This window comes from Maylandia zebra, linkage group LG22, assembly GCF_041146795.1.
Source record: "Maylandia zebra isolate NMK-2024a linkage group LG22, Mzebra_GT3a, whole genome shotgun sequence".
In the NCBI taxonomy this organism is placed as follows: domain Eukaryota; kingdom Metazoa; phylum Chordata; class Actinopteri; order Cichliformes; family Cichlidae; genus Maylandia; species Maylandia zebra.
The window spans coordinates 21,645,133-21,668,464 of record NC_135187.1 but is presented as its reverse complement, the minus strand read 5'-3'; the positions used below and the strand labels follow the sequence as shown (position 1 = coordinate 21,668,464).

The 23,332-nt window shown below is 42.3% G+C and overlaps 1 protein-coding gene across 15 annotated transcripts in view; it reads right to left on the bottom strand.

The window, feature by feature from the left end:
- The window catches only part of dync1i1a (dynein cytoplasmic 1 intermediate chain 1a), a 66,037-nt gene that overhangs the window by 25,220 nt on the left and 17,485 nt on the right, over positions 1–23,332 (bottom strand). For 12 of the 15 annotated variants that reach the window (XR_013095352.1, XM_076879488.1, XM_076879495.1 and 9 more), the window contains 4 exons: positions 16,064–16,159; positions 13,348–13,519; positions 9,142–9,241; positions 8,885–9,010 (listed from right to left, as the gene is read on the bottom strand). Coding sequence is in view for 14 of the 15 variants with exons in the window: in XM_076879488.1 (XP_076735603.1) it covers positions 8,885–9,010; positions 9,142–9,241; positions 13,348–13,519; positions 16,064–16,159 (494 nt within the window). In the remaining variant the exon portion in view is untranslated. The remainder of the gene's footprint in view (positions 1–8,884; positions 9,011–9,141; positions 9,242–13,347; positions 13,520–16,063; positions 16,160–23,332) is intronic. The other 3 variants (XM_076879494.1, XM_076879501.1, XM_076879503.1) reach the window with 1 other exon arrangement.

Here is a 23,332-nt window from a genome sequence, read left to right as displayed (position 1 = left end):
CCAAGCAACATGAGTGAGTGATGGAAGTCATTTGCCACAGGAAACCAAAGACAAACAATGAAACTAGAAGTGTCTAGCTACATTTTATTATCATAAATATTCACTCACACAATCTAAATCATTGAATTCAGGTGTTCCAATCACTTCTTTGGCCACAGTGTATAAAGTCAAGCACCTAGGCATGCAGACTGCTTCTATAAACATTTGTGAATGAATGAGCTCAGTGAATTCCAGCGTGGTACCGTGATAGGATGCCACCTGTGCAAGTCCAGTTGTGAAATTTCCTCATAACTAAATATTCCACAGTCAACTGTTAGTGGTATTATAACAAAGTGGAAGTGATTGTGAACGCCGGCCACATGGTGGTAGGCCACATAAAATCAAAGACAGTGTTCAGCGGACGCTGAGCCACATAATGGTCAGAAGTCACCATCCTTCTGCAGATTTGGTCGCTACAGACCTCCCAACTTCATCTGGCCTTCAGATTAGCTCAAGAACAGTGCACAGAGAGCTTTATGGCCATGCAGCTGCATCCAAACCAAGCACAATGTAAAGCGTTGAATGCAGTGATGTAAAGCACAACATCACGGGACTCTAGAGTAGGGAAGATGTGCTTGCTGGAGCGATGAGTCACGCTTCTTTGTCTGGCAATCCAATGGATGGGTCTGGGTTTGAAGGTTGCCAGAGAACAGTACTTTTCTGACTGCACTGTCTGAAGTTTGAAGTTTGGTGAAGAGGAGATTATGGTGTGGGGTTATTTTTCAAGATTTGGGCTCAGCCCCTTAGTTCCAGTGAAAGGAACTCTTAATGCTTCAGATAATCCAGACATTTTGGACAACTTCATGTTCCAACTTTGTGAGAACGGTTTGGGAATGTTCCCGAAGGTACATAAAGACATGAATGAGTGAGTTTTGTGTGGACGAACTTGACTGGCCTGCACAGAGTCCTGACCTCAACCCAATAGAACCCAATAGAGCAGAGACTGCGAGCCAGACCTTCTCGTCCAACATCAGTATCTGACCCCACAAATGCACTTCTATAACAGTCAAAAATTCCCATAAACCTTGTGAAAAGCCTTCGTAGAAGAGTTGAAGCTGTTCGAGATGGTCTTCTGCATACCCTGGTTGTAGCAGGCGTTTATCTGAATGACTGTTGCCTTCCCATTAGGCAGTCTGACCATTCCCCTCCGAGCTCTAGCATCATCAAGGCATTCTCATCCACAGAACTGCCTCTCACTCGATATTTAGTTTTTCGCATCAATCTCTATAAACTCTAGAGATGGTTGTTAGAGAAACTCCCAGCAGTTCAGGAATTTCTGAAACACTCAGACCAGCCCATCTGCCATCAACAACCACGAGAGTCACATAAATTGGAGTTTTCCCCATTCCAATGCTTGGTTTGAACTTCAGCAGGTCACCTTGCCTACATGCATTGGGTGGCTGGGCCTTTTAGCTCTATTTATCTAGCTATCTAGATAGATCGAGAGATAGATAAAGAGATATTTTTTCTTTAAATCAGCCTAATATAAATGCAGTTCATGTCTTCTATGGTTTTTGTAGAAGCAGTGGGACTGCATCTCCATATCACTGCTATTGCTTCAAAGCCTGACATTTCATTTCCAAATGCAGAGTGGCTCTTTGGGTGGTTTTCATCTCACATGCAGAGCAGGTCAGACACCTTCTGCGTCATCTCCTGCTAATCCAGATGGACAGGATTTAGGGAGTTATGTCTCCCGGAAGAAAAGACAGCAGCAAGAGTCACTTTGGTACATTATATTATGCTTGAGATAAAGTGGGGAAGTTTTACAGGGAGATACTGTGGCAGTAAGAACAGCAGGTTCCATTTCTTTCTTCAGGCAGGTTCTGCACACATGTATCATCTACCATATCACACACAGGCTCCCAAGGCTAAGTGTTTCTGGCAGCCTTTATTGTATCAATAGGAAGTGTTCTGTATAGGATAATACACACAGGGTACACCGTGATGAAAGATGGCACCCAGCAAGGGATTAGAGATGTGTAAAGGAATGACATAAGAAGAAAGAAAGCTACAGAGGGGCAAACAGTCTTTCTTTTGTTGCCTCCGCCTCTCTTTTGTTCTTTCCTCAGGCAACAAACTGTTGCTCAAGTCCACTCGGGCAGGCAGGAATGAAGTGAGAGCGCTAGGTTGAGGAGAAACGGGGAGGGGGCCTGATATGGCACGCTAGGCAGTATATCCTCCTAAACAGATCCACTCTCTAGCCTCATCCCACTCCCCCCCCAAACCCACCATCTGCCTCACCGCACTCATCTGTTTTCCACTCTGCCTTATCAGGACCAGATGGATCCGACTGTCTTTGGTTGCATCCCGGCTTCGCAACCACCTTTCTCCTCCCTTTCTCCCCCTGGCTTCACTCGTTTATGACACCCCACAGATTTTGTCACTCTGTGGTTTCTGGCAGGGAGAGAGGAATACCAAGCCAGAGTCTCCATTTCATCAGGCAAAGAATTGAGCGAAAGCATGAGGAGGCGGCTCTGGGAACACAAACAGGCCTTTCTTTGCCTGCTAGAGCTGGTTTTCCTTTATTTTCCATATCTTGTTTGTTTGCTAGGCTCCTATATTCACTTGGCCAATGCTGGTGTAATGTTTATTGATGTTGACATCTCAGGTTTTTTTAAGGTATTTATGAGAACGGCTGAAAGGATTAAGTTCTGATCGATACCGTTAAAGTGGTACAGGATAAACAAATTTTCCATAAAATTCAACGCTTACTTTCTGAGAGATGAAATTCCATCTACTGACATCTAATCACAATGGGAAAAACTTTTAAACTCTCCACACAGACACTGTTGGTCGGTCGATATCAAATACTGGCACATTGTCAAGCCTTCTGAGCAATTTTGTTCACCAGTATAGCTGCACATGGGTTCAAACTCACTCAAAGACAATGAATAATGCTGTCACATATTCCTCTCATTCCTACTCCCTCTACCCTTGCCCTACCTCCTTCTCTCCTCTTTGCCTCCCCCACTTCTCTTACCCAACCTTTCTGGAAGTGCCAGAGACTCAAGAACGAACGCTAGGCAGCGAGATATTAATAAAAATATGACTGAGTGCAATGGGATATGACAGTAGCGGCAGGGGTTGTTACAGGGAGTCTTGTGGTTTGGGGGGGGTTCAGCAGAGGCTTTAAGTCAAACGGTCTCTTTAATGTGGTATGACTTTGCCCACTTGAGAGGCTGGTGTGAAGTTACAAGATTGGACCCAACTGGGAAGGGGTGATGAAGGGTCCAACTGCTGGGACAGGCGTCGTGAGGGGAGAGCACACTGGTACCAGAATCCCCAGCAGAGGCGGACCCTTTACTGAGGAGCTACATAGATCAGTGGCTCCTAAAGTGAGGTCATGAAGCTACGTTAACCGATCCCTACTACGCCGTTTCGTTTCATATACAGTTTATTCACTTTTTTGACCAAAGCAGAGTTTGATAACAAAAAAAAAAAACAACTGCATTTATATTGTGTGCTGAAAAACACAAACCAGAACAAACTACAAAAACCACACTTCCAAAGAACTGGGACACCGTGTAAAATGTCAGACTTTGTTTTTCACTGTGACTTCGGGTTTTGACAATTATAAAAACAAGAGTTAATATTTATTCATTTGTTTCATTTCCTAATTTCCACAGTCTCTTTCTGTAAACAGGGTTTTAAAACATCAGAAAAAATTCAGTTTCATGTTAAAAATCATGAAAAAGCGAAACAGTTTCCAAAAATGTCTCACAGCATAAATGTGAAACAGTTTTGACATATTTTCAATAGCACAGCTAGTTAGTACCACAGTTAAATTATTCTTTATTGGAAAAAGTACTTGGAAAAACAGTAAGCGGCACTAGATAAGTACATTCAAAACAGAAAGGTGTACTTAAGAACCAAGGAAGCTGTGAATAGCTGTGATAGAAGAGTTAAAAAAGCGGTCACGCAGCAGCAAAGCAAGAAGAAACAGAAAATGAAAACAAATCCTTGACATTCCTGTGACATCTGTTTATTACACATACAAGTGTTTCATTAGAATGCAATATTACAGTATTGCTGCACACTGCCAAAAATATTTGTGCATGGTTCCCTGAGTGCATTGCCCAATGTGACACTAAGACTCCTCCCAGAATCAAACTGGGAAGTATCCTTCACAACACCAGCACATCAAGAACAGAGACCAACAACGAATCAGGACTGGACTGTCATGGCTGGGTCTGTGACCCAGCATTTTGAGTTCATTATATATTGTGTATTTCTGTTTAGTATGGGGAAATGTTAAGTTGTTTTTGCGTTATCAGTTAGAACTTGAGTCTTTGTGTTTTGTCATTTATTGTTTGGGTTAAGCTCGTCTAGCTCTCTTACACCCCTAAGTTGTTCAGAATTAGTTCTGTTTATTGGATCTCCTCATTTCCCCTTTCCCTGGATCTTAGTCTTGTTTACACTTTGTGTTCCATGTCTCATGTTGTCAACCCATGTTGTTTGGTCTGTCTCATCATGTTTCCTGTTTTATTTTGAAAGAGTCCTCTTTTTTCATTGTATTTAGTTTCACTTCCCCTGTCCTGTCATTAGGTTCATGTGTGTCAGCTGTGCTCCCATGTGTGGCCACTTCCCTTGATCATCCCTTATGTGTATTTAGTCTCTGTGTTTCATTCAGTCTGTGTCGCGTCGTCTGTGTAACCTTCCCAGTTATGTCTTGTCATAGTCGTCACAGTTCTCACAGTCATAGAATTAGTTCTTGAAGTTTCATAGCTTTATCACAGTTTCATAGGTTTTTCTTAGTCTGTTTTCCAGTTTAGTTGTCTTGCCTGCACTCGTCTTAGCTTTTGTTTTTGCCTTCTGTCATCAGCCATAATAAAGGTTCGCCTTTTGTTAAGTCATGTCACATCTCCTTGCCCATGTCTGCTCTTGGGCCCTGCTGTAACTAACACACCATAGACTGTGATTTTACATATCAAATGTAAATTAACGTAAAATCACTATAAATGTAATAAAACATAATTTTCTTGTTTTTTAAATGTATTATTGTTAAAATACATTCACAAATGTATCATAATTTCACAAATATTTGTCCGTTATTTGAAAGATTGAACTGTTAAATTCAAATGTAATGCTATGGAAAAATATATGATTCTCATAAACTTTTTTTTTACATCAAATAATAATTCTTATTATTGTTATTTAGGGCGATCGTGGCTCAAGAGTTGGTAGTTCGCCTTGTAATCAGAAGGTTGCCGGTTCGAGCCCTCGGTCGTTGTGTCCTTGGGCAAGACACTTCACCACCTACTGGTGATGGCCAGAGGGGAATTGTGGAATTGTAAAACGCGTTGAGGGTCTCAATGAGCGCGATATGAATGCAATCCTTTATTATTTAAACCAACTGTTAACTGTATATTTCTGTACATTGAAGTATTATTATTCATATTGCCGGATTCATTGACCTTGCTTATAGGTAATTTCATTGTTTAATAACATTAAAATGTTCCTAATTTAATGTATAAAAGCACTTGAAAGAGGCAAAATCCCATGTAAAATTAGGGCAACAAACTGTATTGTCATTACTGAAAATAACCGTATTTTCATGTGAAAGTTATTTTCTGTTATTTTCTGGTATTATTTTGGCGCCCCAGCTGCCGGAATATTACTGTTTTTTTAGGATTTTTTTTTTGTACATTAACATGATCAGCCTAATTTTATTCCATACCTTAATCAAAACAGTAAATGTGGGATTATCATTTGGAAGAATAGTGCTTCTTCCCTCAAGCAGAGCACTGGAGACTTCAATCAGTGCCAAAACCAGTGCATTAAAGTTGTTCTAGCAACACATAGCTGATACTATGCATATTTCTAAATAAATCTGCCACCAGTCTGTAGTGTTAATTTGTCCTGATGCTAATAAAACGGCATTGAAAAGAACTGAGATTCCGCCCAAAAGAAAAGCATGAAATATTGTATTTTGACACTTTATAACTTCATATTCCTTTAAAATGAAAAAACAATGATTAGCCACTTTAATAGATAACCCATGAAATGCATTGCTATCTCTGTATTACCACAAGTTCCACTTTTACAAAGCTTCACTTTCGGTGTTTGTTGAAAAAGATCATGGATGCTGAAAAGATATATTTCAACTTTATGTTTACGTTCATAGAGGAGTGTGGTGGTAGAATAGATTCCACTACATTTAAAATGTTTATAGAAGTGTTTACGTTGACATACTGTACATGAACTAAAGCAATTTCAGTAATAAAGTTTAATGTGACATCAAACAACAACAAAAAACAAACAGAAGCTGTTTTAATAGTTCACTTAAGGGCGGAGCTGCTGTGCTGGAGCCACTTAGAGTTCACAGGTGTACCTAATAAAGTGGCCAATGAGCTTGACCTCACTGAAACCCCATCTGAAATATGAAGCCTCCCATAACCCACTACTTTTTACAATAAAGCCCCTGCTGGATCCAGCCTCAACCACAAACCCAAACACTCAAATACCAGCCTGCCCTGTCATTCTTTTGTATCCTACACACACACACACGCGCACACATAAACACCATGGTCGTTACACATGCGTACAGCAAACATACAAACACGGGCATACACATATACAGTATTCCTCTACCTATCCATTCATCAAACGACAGCAGCTTCTGTCTGCAAAAACAAAAACCGGCTAAGTGTTGCCAAACACTGACTGCCAACAGCAGCAGTGTTCACCAACCCGACCTACAGCATGTGTGCACTGCAAGAGTGTGGCCTCTCTGTTACTCTAGCTAAAGATGAGAGGTGAAAGGTGACCAGAAAACGAAAGAAAGGGGAAGAGGCGCTGAGCCCTGTGGTTTTGGTGGGTTAAAGAGCACAGCATGCTCACATATTAAAAGCCATCTGACACGTAGCTAACTAGAGTAGCGACTCTGTTTGCAAAAGACACCGCAGAGAGAAAGCGAGTGAGAAAAGCAAACAGTCCCCTGACTTTTCTTCTACTTTCTCCCCCTTTGTTTTATCCAGATCCAACAGTGACGTGAGAAGTAAACGCTGACGTTAAATGGTTTCTTTCTTACTTTATCGCCACTTAATCTGCCACTGTTAATCCTTCCTTGAACGTGTCATGTAAGACATGAGGTGTGGTGGTGAAATTTGGTGGGTGGGGGCACTTTAATGTTTTTATTTGCTCTCAGTTGTTTTCTTTTCTTCATCAGCATCATGTTGTGTAATGCACAGCTTTCCAGTAAAGGCTCAGATAAAACAAATCGCTCCGTGTGGACAAGTCAACACTGTTTGTAGTTGTTTGTCTGTTTCTGATACAAAGTGAAATTTCCCAGTTTTTCAGTGCTATTCAGTGTGTTCCCGTCACTATACTCACTTTAACTTTTACAGTTTTATTGCTCCTTTTAATACACAGAGCATTTTATTTGCTGCTTACACAAATATCCCTGTTCCCAAGCATCTACTGCTCAGTGCCGACAACTTGCAGATCAGCATGCTCAGAAACCGCACGCTGTTAATAAAGTCAGACAACGTCCGAGAGCCACATGGAAAAATCTACAGAATCGCAGAGCTACGAGATGCATAGCTGCAATCTGTCCGTACAACCGCATGAATTTGAGCAGCAGAATAAATTATGGTGCAGTAAAAGAATGGAGTGCTTCAAAAATCCATTACAGAACTAGACTTCATGTTGAAATATTTGCACACAGTGTGTGGTATGAAGGACTACGTTGCTCTGTTTGTTTCTTTTGCTTTAAGTTTTTAATAAACCTTGAATGTGCGAGTGTGCGCGTTCATGTCTGACATCACTTTAAACAGAAAGGTAACCGCTTATAGCATTTATACTATTACAGATGTATGTCTGCTTTTACTGTAATGTGCGTAAGGAAGATTTCACCTCAAAATAGAGCACAGCCTGGGTGGGCTAACACACTCAGTGCTGGATTAGGAAGTGGTAGGCCACATCATTTTACTACTGACACATCTCTACGTGGCCCTGTGGGAGCTGTGAAGGTCCCCACAGTCAATCGTTCCACCTCCCCACCTCCTTCCATCTCCAATTCTCCCTCCTAAAATGTATTATTTTCATTTGCAATTAACATCACAAGCATAAATTAGTTTCATTTCCAACAAAAACAGCACAGTCTCAGTTCAGGCAATACATGAAGTCAAGTACAACTGCAATGACAGCAGGTCAGCTGATGTCATTTTCAGCCCTCATCAGCTGAAATCCATACAACTGCCAAATTTCACACAGAGTACACTAAACTGCTTTATCCTTCCTAGGAGTGCTGCACATCTGCAAGCCACTTTGCAACCCACATTCATGCTTTGCCTGACTCATGGCCAGAACAAAAGCTGGACGTGCCACCGTCAAGAGGTTCATTAAGTCCCATATCGAAGCCGTGAAATGAGTGTTCTCACCACCACCATCTTGGGTTTTTTTAAACAAATGTAACGAGGTCTGACTATCAAGCCCTTTTGCTAATGATTTGTCAATTAAAAGCCAGAGAGTACATCCTGGAAAATCCCACTTTCTGACGCTTACAATAACCCTCTAGTGGTAGTGTAAATATATATTTAGTTTAATCTCACAACATTCCAACCATTATTGCGTAAAGAAGTAAAAGCTGTAAATTACTCGATGGACATAAAGTTGAATTCATAAATGTATTAAAAAAAACTCAAAACAAAGAAACTCAAAAGAAAGACATAAGAGGACCTCTTTTGTTTAACATGACTTTTCTGGGTTAGAATACTTGGAAATAACCATCCAGACATTTAAGACAGAAGTGGCAAAACTTAACCTGCAGACGTCTGACATCAGGACTGGCATCCAATAGTTCTGGAAATAGATGTGAGACTTGGCAAGTGTATGTTTGACGTACCTGACAGTGAAAGATGTACTCTGGGGTGGCCTTCTTAAACTTGATGTTCCACACCAGAGCAACACCGTCTGGTTCGTGTGGAGCATCCTCATTATTGTTATAGGAGGCAACCAGCAACTCAGGATACTGAGAGAGAAAGGAAAGGCTTACAAGATGGGAAACATCCAGACAACGATATGAAGAAAAAAAAAATACCAACAGAGACATGGTTCATTCTTGGCAAATCTTTTACTGTTTGGAAAAGTTTCAGGCCTAACCTGAGGGGACCAGTCGAGGCAGGTGATCACACGATGTTTTGACCAGTGCTCGTCATAGAAGAGCCTACTGAAGGACAGACTGGAGCCACTGCCCAAGTCTCTGGAAGAGGACAGTGGAGAGAAAGGTCAAAGGTTGCTTCAACTCAGCTTGGTTCCAATAGCAAAATCCTTGCCAGAGTTAATAAGCACCTGCCAACTAAAAAACTGACTTCATTCTGATGAAGTCATTTGTGATCACTGGCAAAGTAACTCCTAGTCTGGGCTTTACCAAAACGTACACACCATAGTAACTAGGGTGAAAGGGGAGCAACTTATTTTCTGCTGGCACAGCCACTATTTTAAAGCTGAGACTATTAATTGATTAAATGCCCTTTTGAACTGTACCATGTGTACTGTTTTACTAAAAGTGTAAGTTGCATTAGAACCAAGGCAAACATTCATTTTATAACGTTTACAAAAGTTTTAAAGAGAAAAAGAAACCAACATAAATGAAGATGTGTTGGACTGGCTATGAGTGGCACAATAATTTTAGGGTTGTTCGGCCATTCAAACCCATGCCATGAAGCTCCCGGTACCCAATTTCTGTGCTGATGTTAATGTTAATCTGGAAGTTTGGAGCGGGGTCACCAAGCTGATGAGTCGGCATCCTATTACATAAAAAGTGAGCTCTTTAGAACAACCAACAAATAGTCTGTATGGTTAGGTGCTTGATTTTATACACGTGTGACACTGACACTAAAAACGCCTGAATTCAGTGATTAAGAGATGGGGCTCAATACTTCTGTCCATATATCTAATATCAACTCTACAAGGGCAGCTCTCCAGTTGTAAGAAGTCTCTTATTGGAGTGGCACGGCTACAAAATTCTAACAAAAATCATAATTAAGGTTTCTTTGGTCAGTTTGGACAGTTAATGATTAATTTAACAAACCATGATCCATATCTTATTAAAACGGATACATTGAACTTTGAATGAATGAAAAACAAATAAATGAAAAAACACATCATGATAGTGGGAGACATCACAGTAATGTCTGGAGTTAAATCCAGACTGGGAGCTTCCACAGTGGGATGTCTGCAGACTGGCTGAGATAACCTGAGCAATCCGTAGAAAAAGGTACCTGCAGACAGCTGTTAATAATTTCACAGGCTCATTTATGGAAACCTGTCAGTTTTACTTCCCACGGACCTTGATGGCTGCAGCTTCCCGTTTAGTCATCTTGGCTTGACATGCACTAAGTGGCAAGTGAGTTTCAGGTTTTAGGTAGAGACAAAAGTACATTGCTTTAAGGGTAAAGTGTGAGCTCGATTTATAACATCAAGGGGGAAAAAAACAAAACTTCATAGCAACAATTAATGTAAAAGAGTCATTTTTAAACTTAAAGCTGACTCATCACCTGGACAAACCTGGAGCGTAAATTACCACGCATTATGCCCACCAGTATGTGGATGATATCTGTATTGTCTGCAGTACTATGTGAGGCTGTATGTAATGAAAAAAGGTAGTGAAATGTAGGTTGTTACACTTTCAAAGCACGTCCTTGAGAAAAGAATAAAAAAGGAGGGCTGATGTTGAGCACTGAGCCATGGCCTGTTTTAGACTTAATCTCTATTTGACCACAGGCTTCATGTTTCTCTGTGGCTGCAGTGGTCAAAGTTGAAGTGAGTCAGTAAAAGCAGCATTCTTCTATAATAGCAGAGCAGTATACTAAAACAGCTTTGCACTTATGACTCTTACAACTTCGACCAACACCTCCATTTAGAATAGAATAGAATAGAATTCAACTTTATTGTCATTGCACATGTCACAGGTACAAGGCAACGAAATGCAGTTTGCAGCCATCCAGAAGTGCTTTAGCCATGATATAGATATATTACAAATATATATTAGCAATAATATAGATATGTGAGCATATTACAGAAATGGGTCTATTATGGTATGTTATAATGTACATGGTATGAAGTATGTTATGAATATGCTATAACTACAAGTATGTACAGGCTGTAGTGAGTACAAGCTATGTACAGGATATAAATATGAACAACTATACAGAATATGAAATTAAAAAAACTATACAAAAATATGAGCTATACAGAAATGTGAACTATGCAGTTTATAAAGAGTTGTAGATTTAAAAATTATCGTATTGTACAGAATGATTATTTACACAGAATTATACAGTAGTGCAGTTAAGATCAGTGAGATATGTGGATAATTCCTACAGAGGCTATATAAAGTGCTAGTGGTTGTGAGTGGTGGTTCAGTCCATGTTATTATTGTGTGTTTGAGGGTACAGTTGTCCATTGTGGGTGTGTGTATGTTCAGTCCATGAGTTAACGTGGGTCAGATGTCAGGAGGCAGAGTTCAGGAGTCTGACAGCTGTGGGGAAGAAGCTGTTCCGGTACCTGGTGGTCTTAGTCCGGAGGCTCCTGTAGCGCCTCCCAGAGGGCAGGAGGATGAAGAGTCCATGTGATGGGTGACTGGGGTCTTTGATGATTTTCCCAGCCCTTTTCAGACACCGCTTCCTGTAGATGTCCTTTATGGCAGGAAGTGGTGCTCCGGCGATGCGCTGGGCAGTTTTCACGACCCTCTGCAAAGCCTTCTGGTCCGAGGCAGAGCAGTTCCCGTACCAGACTGTTATACAGTTGGTCAGGATGCTCTCGATGGTGCAGCGATAGAAGTTCACCAGGATGTCTGAGGACAGGTGGTTCTTCCTCAGAGTCCTCAAGAAGAAGAGGCGCTGGTGAGCCTTCTTGACCAGCTTGGAGCAGTTGGTCGTCCAGACGAGATCCTCGGAGATGTGAACTCCCAGGAACTTGAAGCTGCTCACACGCTCCACAGCCGTCCCCTTAATGTGGATGGGTGGATGTGGGTCAGCATTCCTCCTGTAGTCCACGATGAGCTCTTTGGTCTTCTCGGTGTTAAGCAGCAGGTTGTTTCTGTCGCACCACTCAGCCAGACGATCCACCTCCTCCCTGTAGGCGGCCTCATCGTTGTCACTGACGAGGCCAATCACCGTGGTGTCATCTGCAAACTTAATGATGGTGTTAGAACCATCAGCAGGTCTGCAGTCGTGGGTGAAGAGGGAGTAGAGGAAAGGGCTCATCACACAGCCTTGTGGTACACCGGTGTTCATCGTGATTGTAGATGAGCAGCGGTTATCCAGCCGGACATGTTGGGGGCGGTTGGTCAGGAAGTCCAGTAACCATTTGCAGATGAGGGAACTGATACCCAGGTCTGTCAGTTTTCTGATGAGTTGTGAGGGGTGGATTGTATTGAACGCTGAACTGAAGTCTATAAACAGCATTCTGGCGTATGTGTTGTTGTTGTCCAGGTGTGAGAGGACAGAGTGCAGTGCGATGGAGACTGCATCCTCTGCACTCCTGTTCTGGCGGTATGCGAATTGGTGGGGGTCCAGGGTGGGGGGGAGACAGGATTTGAAGTGTGCTAGGACCAGCTGCTCTAAGCACTTTGTGATGATGGAGGTGAGTGCTACTGGGCGGTAGTCATTGAGGCAAGATGGGTTGGAGTTTTTGGGTATCGGGACGATGGAGGTGGATTTGAAGCAGGCCGATACCACAGCGTGGGCCAAGGACAGGTTGAATATGTCTGTCAGGACTCCTGCAAGCTCCTCAGAACACGCTCTGAGAACACGCCCGGGGACGCCATCAGGACCTGGAGCCTTGTGGACATTGATCCTGCTCAGCACCGCTCCGACATCGGTGGGGGAGAGAGTCAGAGGTTGGTGGTCTGGCGTCATGTCTGCTTTGGTTGTAATTGTTGGGTTCCCTCGCTCAAAACGAGCATAAAAGTTGTTGAGCTCGTTGAGGAAGGAGACATCAGAGGATGCGGGGGAGGAGGGTTTGGTGGTCCTGTAGTCTGTGATGGTCTGGAGTCCTTGCCAAATGACCATTTAGAGGCAACCCTTCGGATGGCTCTTTAAGCTGAGATTTTTGTCAGTTATTAGGAGCTTTTTTTAAACCCACTGAGAGTGTGACATCACTATGAAGACAAGTATTTGGAAGAACAAAAGCCACAATGTCACTGAAACTGCAGTGACTCAGTGGGCATGCACCAGGCTTGTTTAAAGGCATGAACAAAAGCTGGGAGGTTTAGTAAAATGGAAATAAAAACTGAATTGTAAATAAATCCTGACCCAATGCTCTGTCCAACCTCATGCTCCCATTTGCCTCCTTCCTGCTCACCCCTCTTTGTCGTCAAGGTCTCGGCCACTGTAATCGAAGAAGATGTCGCTGTCTTCAGCCAGAGCTCGCTCCATCACTCGGATGCTGCAGTCGAAAAAACTCTGAAACTCAGAGGAGTGCAGGATTTGTTGCCTCTCCTCCTCGGTCAGCTCCCGCAGCACTGGAAATGAGCCTGTTGGAAGAAGTATCAACATAAACATATAAACACACAGAGACATGTGAGACTTGTAGGCCACACTTCGCACACAATGTTGTTGTAATAGAAAATAACGGCAAGGTTTGAAAGCAATTTTGTTGCGTTCCTAAAATGTTAGGAGAGGGGGGAGGAAACATTTTAGGATATGTTTCACAGACAGCATTTTGGGCACTGGTAGGACTGATTTCCTACTCAAATCCTATGAAGTTGAATACTGACAGTGCTCAAAGTCTTCACCGCAAAAAAAATCCTCAGAGCACAGTTCCCCCCCCCTTTCCCCCCCACCTCCCCACTGTGCCCACAGTGCTCCCAGTTGAACATCAATCAGCTTTTGCAACATTGCTGTGCTACACGATACTGCATGTCTCACACAACCAAGCAAAATCAAGAAGGAATTGGAGTTATAATGCCAACACTGCAAATAATAGGCCAGTAAGGGGCAACCTTTGGAGCTGCCCAATCAAGCTATTGTGGAAGTGACAAAAGCTGGACTTTTACTTGAAACATCTCACATGAGGCGAGCATCAAAAAAACAAAATGTTAAAATGTCCAACCCTCTCATTCTACTTTTAAACATCCTAGGAACCAGAAGTAAGCCTGCAGCCTGAGAGCAAAGTGCTCTATTGGGTTGATCCAATCAGTTGCGATCAAATCCAAATCAGTTATGACCGAACTTTGAATAAAAATACATTTTTTTTAACCTAGCAGAAACAAGTTGTGAAGAAAGCACTCTGAAACTACAGTCATCGATGCTTTCAGTGCAAAAAAAAGAAAAACTGCCCATGGAGACAGGCTGTTAATCTGCTGTTTCTTATGCAAATAAGAAAAAGATGACAAGAGAAATAGTCTCCAGTGAATTAATGACTAAAGACAGTGAAAGGATAATGGTTATACACTAAGACAGGGGTACAGGGCTGATTGCTTGACCTCTACAGAGAGAGCATCCAGTGGTTCTGGAAAGGCTTACTGCACATCAACACAAAGTTCCTCTGAATGGTCTCTTTCAGGATGAAGTCGTCACTGAGTGAGCAAAAATGATTATAGCAGAGATGTCAAACTCATTTTACATCATAGGGCAGATCAGCCCATTTTTATTAAGTGGGTCGTACCAGTGAAACTCCCCTTTCTGTGATTCTAAAGAAGTTTAATTACACATTTGATCCTTAGGATGTCTTAATAGACTGTAAAAAAACAACCCTGTAACTATAAAACAGAAAGTTTTTGTTGCTGGTTTTTCACTGTTATTTGATGTTTTTTTTTTACTGCCTATAATCACTTTAGTGTAGCATGAAAAGTCATGTAGATGGTCTTTTTCAGTAAAGATAGAGCTGTAAAACATATTAAAATACAGGTAAAAGTCCATAAATTTACAGCTTTCTTCACAAGTTCCAAAGCTGTCCACTGGGGGCTGACTCTGGCCCCCATGCCTTATGTTTGAACCCTTGATTTATAGGTCTATGCTATGGCCAGTCCCACCTGTCAAACCAATGGAAGACTTGTAGAATCAATGTCAAGGTGCACTGAAGCTGTTGTGGCAGCATGTAGTGACCCCACACCTTAACCATTTTTCCTTTAATTATTCCCCCCTCTTACGCACTATATGAATTAACAGCTAGTGTATCCAACTATATCCACACAAACACTGTACTCTGCTTCTACTACTACTTGCAAAAGAATCAACATGTGGCTATGACATTAGACAAGATTAGCATTCTCTTCATCTCTATCAAAACCAGAATTGCATGCAGGACGTAATAAACTACAAACAGTTCCTAATGCATCATTCCTAGTAAAAAACACACAAAAAAACGTAGAGCAAGAACTTCATAAACAACAGAATAACAAAGCCCTGTGAGCGACCCGCCTCCCTTTGAACGTAATGGCTGCACAGCACGGCGTCCACTTTTTGAAGTCACTGTCCCCAAGCACACACGCGATTTTCCTCACACTAACACACACACACAAACACACACACCGACCTTTACCCTGCCTCTTGACTTTGATCCCTCTCCATCTCTTTGTATTTCTTACGAGTTGTCAGAAAAGACCCAGTGAATCGAGTGGCAGAGATCAAAGGCCAGACCTTGTAATAGGCCAGGATGGAGAGGAGACGGATGACTGTGTGTTTACGACTGCGTGGGTGCATCTGCCTATCTGTGTGTGTTTGACTCACACTTGCTACAGTCACGCATATTCAGAATATGAATATGTCCATCATGGCTTGTGTTTGAACCAGGTCTTTTCTCTAGGACTTCCACACACGGGCACATGCATACACATACACACACTTCTCCATTCCTCTTCACTTTGAAGACGAACGGGGTCAAGTGACAGGTTTTTAATCAGTGCTGGCCCCAAGATGCCATGGTCCTGATATGCTGAAACCTGCCCCCACCCTCCTATCTGATCCACCCACTGACCTGAGAAGGGTGTCACACACATGAGAAAAAGAATGGGAAGTTTATTTTGGGGTTTCATTAAATGAATGGGTTTTTTTTTTTGTTGCTAAACTCGTTTTACCTTCTTTGGCTTCCCTGTTGTCGTCCTCATCCTGTTGCTCCGACTCTGGCCCCGGCTTCGTTTCCATCAACTCTTCATCTTCTTCTTCTTCCTCTACTGAGGGAGAGTAAAAAAAAAAAAAAAGAAGAGAGAGAGAGAGACAGAGAGAGAGACAGAGAGCACTCATGTTAATCAACAGCTGTTCCAATTTTCTTCGACCTCCCGCTGCGTGCTGCCTCCCCCCTCCTCCTTACCAAAATAATCATTCCCAGACATGCACCGGTACACCTGACTGACTAACATTCAGACCAAATGGGTTTCATTTACAAACACACGCACTTTGTTTTTTACAAAACACACGAATTCCAAAGCCACGCAACTTCCCTTACAGTTGCGTAGTAAGTAAAGGCCAGAAGCTCGTGTCCATCTCTACTGTCCTGCATGCACATCTGTGTGGGCAGCTTGGTTACTGTGCACCAAAATCACAAACGCACACAGACTTGGCAGGAAATGTGAGAGTTTTGTGTGCCCTCCCCTCTTTCCCTCACCTTTGACCCCATGCAAAGAGATCCTGTGATGTATGTGTGTGCATGCGTGTCTGTGTAAAAGGGGATTCCCTCTGCATTCCCTCCAATCAGTCTCTGCAATTACACTTGACTTGAAGAGTGTGTGTGTGTGTGTGTGTGTGTGTGTGTGTGTGTGTGTGTGTGTGTGTGTGTGTGTGTGTGTGTGTGTGTATGTATTTGAGGTTCAAGTATGAAGGGTTACTGTCAACATAGGCACCTGCTTGTCAGCTACTGCCCCACCACCCCTCGGGCTATGTGTTGCTAACCCTCACCAACCTCTCCTCCTCTTTTCTGCTGCTCCCTCCCTCTGAAACAGATGCTGAGAGTCGGGGGGCCTCTCTGAAGACCTCTTAACACCCTGACACGGCCACCAGACACCTGTGGTCCGCTAACACACACGCTACACACACATACAATCTGTCTTTCACTCTCTCTCAAACACACACACACCCGGGCCCTCGCCCACAGTGCCAGGGGTGGTGAGGGGTTAACTGGCAGGGTCAAACTGACAACAGTTGCTCAGTCCAGTGGGAGGAAGTGACTACATCACACTCTCAGACATGTCATCTCTCTCTCTCTCACACTCACAGAAACACACACGCATACACGTCAGGGTGTGTTTAACTCAGCTAGAGTATGGCCTGGGGCACTGTTAAAACCACTCGCTCGAGGGCTGCTCTTGCACCAGATGAACTGTCCATTTGTCACTGGGGCTCGCCTAAGCTTTTGATGAACTCGCTGCTACGAATACAATTGCAACTGGTGGACCACTCCACTGATTATACTGATGCTATTACAATAATGTCCTGCCTTATTCTATTCACTGTATTCCCAGAAGATCCTTCCCTACCAGTCCTTGTGTTTTCTTTTCTTTTCACTTCCAAGTAAACGTTTTTGATATATGACTTTAATTTTCATACTATGTTTATATAATAAATGACTACGCTATATCAAATACATAGTGGTGAGGCTCCAGCCAAGTGTGTGGTTAACAGCCAGCTGTACTGATCCAAACACCAGTGACCCACCAGTATGGAACCAGACAGGCAGACTGCCAGACTAGCTCCATGTCTGAGCTGCCAAAACAGACACGCTACAAACAGGGATACCCTTTTTTTTTTCTCCCCAGGTCCTTTTGTCTCTTCCTCCATGACTCAGTTTGTGAAGTTTGATTTCTTCCAAGTGTTGTTTTTTTTGGGCTGTCATTGTTTCCTCCAAACTGAAGTCATTAATGAGAAAAGCTACAGGATGTAAAAGAAGTTAAAAAAGAAAAAAGAAAACAGGAAGGTATATTACACACAACTTCTATTCTACTCTATTTTCTTGACCTTATGTGACCGGTCCGGTGGTTGGAATGTGCGGTAATGGGGATGGGAGGAGCGTGAGGAAAGCAGAAAGAAACCACATCGAGGAGCGGTCAAACTGTCAACCCCCGGGACCACAAGACTGTGGAGCAAGGCAGCGTGATTCATGGTGTATGGGTTACCTCACTGAGGGGAGACGGTCCAATTCCCGTCCGAAGATACTGCTGATGTCTTTGCCAACAGCCATGCATCAAGTTGTTCTGTAACAGTACGCACCAAAAATATCACTACTATTTCCTTTAAATGGAAATTTTCAGAGATGTGTTTCTGCGTGCGCCCAGGCTAAAACAAAACCTATACTGTGGTAAATGGTAATCTAAAACTTTATGTAAAAATGTTCACGAGTACAAGCAGAGAGGCACTGCTCGGTTTTCCTGCGGCACAGCAAAGTAAGCAGGGAAGGGAAATGAAAAGAGACAATCTCTCACAGTGTGAGCGTGTCTGCATGCTACCCTGCAAGTATCCTGCACACTTTCTTGTTTCCACCTCATTCCAGTCACGGGATGCTTTCTCTTTCCACCTGCCGCTTAATACCGCTCCTCGCTGCAGGACGACGGTTAACCGGTATCCTCCCCCTCACTGCAGACGGGGGTCCACCTTGATGAAACTCTGCTTGGGGGCTCCCGTTTTGGCCGACTACACACCCGGGGTAATGATATCCTCTGTAGCCTGGGGCCTCCGCATCTGGTTGCCTCAATCTTCCACTGGCTGCTTTCACATGCTGACCAGGCCCAGTCAATTCAGAGCAGCCCAGCAGGTATGCAGGCTCTCTCAGCTTCACGGTGCGGGCATAGAAACAACGTACACGCGCGCGCACAAATGTGTAAAAGTGTTTGTTAACGCAGACACACACACTGGCAGAGGTATGCACTCTACCCACAAGAGCAGATGTATAAAATGTGACTGTTAGAAACACAGAAATGTGCTTCAGCTTAGCAAGTTGGAAAGATTGGGTGTCACCTATAAAATGCCAAAACAGCTAATATTAACCCCTCAAGCAGCTATTGCTGTCATCATTCAGTTTTAACAGCAATAACAAATCTGTTACTGGATATAAAACATATTTCGTTAATTTATCTGAAGACGTATCAGACAGATTTTTAAACGGGGGGAAAAAGGAGTGATTAGCAGATACGCTATCAGAATTAGCGTCAGGACAGAAAATGTGTAAACACTATTTCCCAGTAAATATGAAGCACATGTATAGTGAGAATCTGATTAGGGCTGCTAACACTCGTAGTACGAGGACTAAAAACAGTTGAGCAAAATTCCATCGCGGATACAAATTTTGGTGACCATAACGTACATTCTCAGGCGGATGATGAACAGGAAACTCAAAAGGATTGGGAGTCATCACCAATGTTTTTTAAAAATATTTAGAAGTTAATAATCGCTGTATGTAAGAAGATGTTTGTAAAAAAAAAACTTGACCCACCAGTTAAGGAGGAGACAGGGCACATACATAAAGAAGAAGCAATAATTCTGAATAAAATGCATCTGAATTACATAAAATCAGAGGTTTATTTATTCATATAATTCATCTTTAAATTTTATTAAATTTCACATTTTGCATTGTACTTATGTAACAAGATTACATGGAAGATTTACATGTAATCAAATTATTTAAAGGCAGCATTTTAGCTATAAATATTTTTTGGAGTGTACGTACATATGCTACAATCATTCAGAGACCAAGACAACAGAAAATATTCCCATTACAGATAATGTAACCAGTATCTGATGCTTTTATAGAGAAATTATTTGTTAAATTAAGCCCCAGCGATAGTTAACAGTTTTGAACCATATATGGATTACAGTGGCACTCTATAGATGGATTCTGTGTCATAGAACAAAATCCTTCTATATTAATATTGTAGATCATTTACACAAGGGAAAGCACAGAAAATATCACATACAATAAAACATCTTTTCCCTTTTGCTTATTTCACATTTTCTGTATCCACGCAGCAAAACATCTGTATGTCTACACCCTAACATGATATGCTGCATAGACTTATATAGACAAATCTGGAGCTAGCTACTAAATGTATGGTAAGTAGCTACTGTACCGGGACTAATAAACACTTTATCTTGTTTTCAGTGCATGAGGCTCTTGTTAGCCGGCACACGCATCATTATTGCTTTTATGGACCAGCAGACGAGTGAAATAGTTCAGGTGAGAGTAATGTGCTGATTTGTTTGTGGAATAAAGAAAACATAGTCTTAATGAAGGCTGAGCTACTGCTGAGAGTTTCATTAGCTTAACCATTGTGTATTACTTCACAGTAGGCAGCAACTATTGAGCATGTGGAGAGAAAGATACTGACAGCATATAAAACATGATGTACGCCGTCTTCCGCTTCCCTTCAGCTGCTACATAAAGCGCGAACGGTGTGGCGTCACGGCCGTGATGTGTTAGCACGCGCTCTTTGGTGAAGGATCGAAGCGTTAGCCAAACTTTTATTCTGAACCCAAAACTTTAAGTGCTAGTTTGCTGAAATGTGTTCGCACGTGCTTGGAGGAATTGGCATAGTTATCAAAGAGCTGTGACTAGACCCTAAGTTTGTCATCAGCTGCCATTATTGGGGCAGAGCTTCACACTTGTCACGTCAGTATGGAGGTGACTACTCGGCTGAGTCACACACCATCAAAGTTGACAGAGCTCATAATTTTTTTTTAGAGTTCTTCATTGTGTTAATCACAAAGAAGGAGAGATACTGATATGAGAGAGGAGAGGCGGCGGAAGCAGGGAGGAGGACACAAAAGAGAAATCCGGTGAGATTTTGAGGAGGGGGGCATCTCACGGGCTGGGAATAACACATTATTTATATGGATACACACACACGCACACATACACATACACATATAGACTTCACAGACGTTCTGGTGGATTGGCTGTGGAGCAGACCACAACACAAGTACTATGCAGAGGAGTAGGAGGAGGTCAACAAGACTTAAAAGGCTCCTCTAATGTGGCCCTGGCATGACACACGCACACACACACACACGCACACACACTCCTATCCACTAACTTCACTCAGAACAAGTCAAACTCCAACCTTCTTATTGTCACACACATTCAAACTGCAACCACATCACCTCTTTGGATATCAACCTGAGACACCGGGGGGAATTCTTTAACTTTTATGAGTCCTGCCTCCAGTAATGCAATCCTTGATATTTAAGAACAGCCCACGCCCATTAAAAGAAAAGAAGAAAAACAATAATCGAACCACATTGATTTTACAAGTCAGCAATAATCACACAGCTTTCAAATAAATAAAAGGTCAAAATTCATGTAAAAGAGTATAAAAGACCACACACACACACCACCCTACAATACTTTAAATGTTTTTTTACAGATGGACTTGTCACACCGAGTGTCTGTGAAGTGTCTGCGCAACCTAAAGAAGATCAGAAAGTTGTTTTCTTTTATGTTGTTGTTGTTACTACTCAGCTGGACATAAAACTCTCTTTCTGAGCGCAGAGAATCACCGCTAACATTTTAGGGACCTCTGTTAGTCAGGTTGGAAAGAAAATTGATGGTTTAGAGCCAGCCATGCAGGAAAGTCGAACAGATCTTTTTCTCAGAGGTGAGAGGGCAAGTCCAACCTGCGCAGAAATCTCAGTGATCGAGACAGACGTGACACACTGTCCAAAACAAACAAAAAAACAAAAAACAAAAACCACGCATGGCATGAACACAATCACTACAGTTGCAAGTAGTAATTATTTGTAGAATACTTGGATTTTAGTGAAACTGCATAAAAAGTCCTCCAAACTCTGGCAATTTGATTCTTTTTTCATTTTTTAGGTAGGGGGTATTAATTTATCTTAATATAAAGTCATGTTTAAAATTCATCATAGTTCATCAAGTCATGATTGGCACAGTAGGGGTGAGTAAGTAAATATTCCCCACATACCCACACATTAGCAGCAGGGCCTGATGTAAAACTGCTAAAGCTAAAACCCGCAGCATGATTTAGATTAATTCATCTCTTCACCACACTGATCAAACATTGTGTATATATATGTGTGTGTGTGTGTGTGTCTAAGCCTGTGTACACCCAAGTCTACACCGTATGAACACATGCATGCCCACACATAATCCGCTTTCATTAATGCAGCCCATACAGGCCTTTTGGAGGTCTGTGGCTAACTTTGCTGTGCGCTGTGGGCTGGTAGATTCTCCCTCCATCTCTTTCTCTCTCTCTCCCTGTCCCACTCGCCCTCCCCCATTCTTTCTAGCAATGCCACCCAAGTCTGGCCGCGACCCAGACCCACATCTTTAAAATGAGCCATCATGCCACGCCATGCCATGCTCTGAGCCCCACCGCAAGGCTCTGATTAAAACCCATGACTTCAAACTTTCCAAACTGTCAAAAACCCAGTCAAGGAGAGCGAGACCAACAGAAAGAAAAGGTCTTACATAAAATAAAAATAAAAATAAAAATTGCTGCTGTGGCATCGACTTGCTTTTCGACGCGTCATCTGAGCTGGTATTTGTGTCACTCAGAGAAAGTGCTGTCTGCATCTATGTTTTTTTGTGTGACTCTGATGCCACAAACACACACACACATATAAAGTGGTGTTTGATTTGATATAATGATGGAGGAAAAAAAACATGGGATAACCATTTTCTTAGTAGCTCACTAAAGATTGACTCCCTTCTGCTAAAAAGACAAAAGTTTGCACTACACCTCAGCAACGCGGTCACATAAGCAACCTTGATTTGTAGCAAAGACCACAACGTCACGCAGTCTAATGTGAAAAAGCTCGTTAATTTAGCAACACATATCCTACACATATTTGTGATTAATTATTAATCATTCAATATCATTTGATACCCATTTCGTTAAAAAAAAGGGGGGGGGGGGGGGGGGGCTCTCACCTCACATTTGGTTGGTGAGACTGATGGAGCAAAATGCTATGTGCCAAGAGTGCTCCCTGCTGGAGAAACACAGAATTGCATGACAAACGCAGCCAAACAAAAGCAGCAGGGGTTATGAATTTCACTTCAATCAGCTGTCAAGCTGTATGATCTGAAAAAATTAAAAGGGCTCAATCAGTCGCAAGTACGGCAGAAATGGATTTTAAAGCTCGCTGAATTTCAACCACAATAATCTGAGGAGCAATTTTAAAGGCACCTAAAGCTTTGACCTAAAGTATAAAGCAGTCAAAAGGCTCAGACTTGCAACGGAAAGTGTTGACAAAAAATTCTTTCTAAACAATTACTGAGAGCAGCTTTCTGGAAGATAGCTGTGGCAGTGAACTGCTACTCTATCAAAATGAAAACCTCTGAGAGAGGACCACCCAAGCAAATATTAAAGACCCACTTTTGTTTTACATGTGTATAAAAA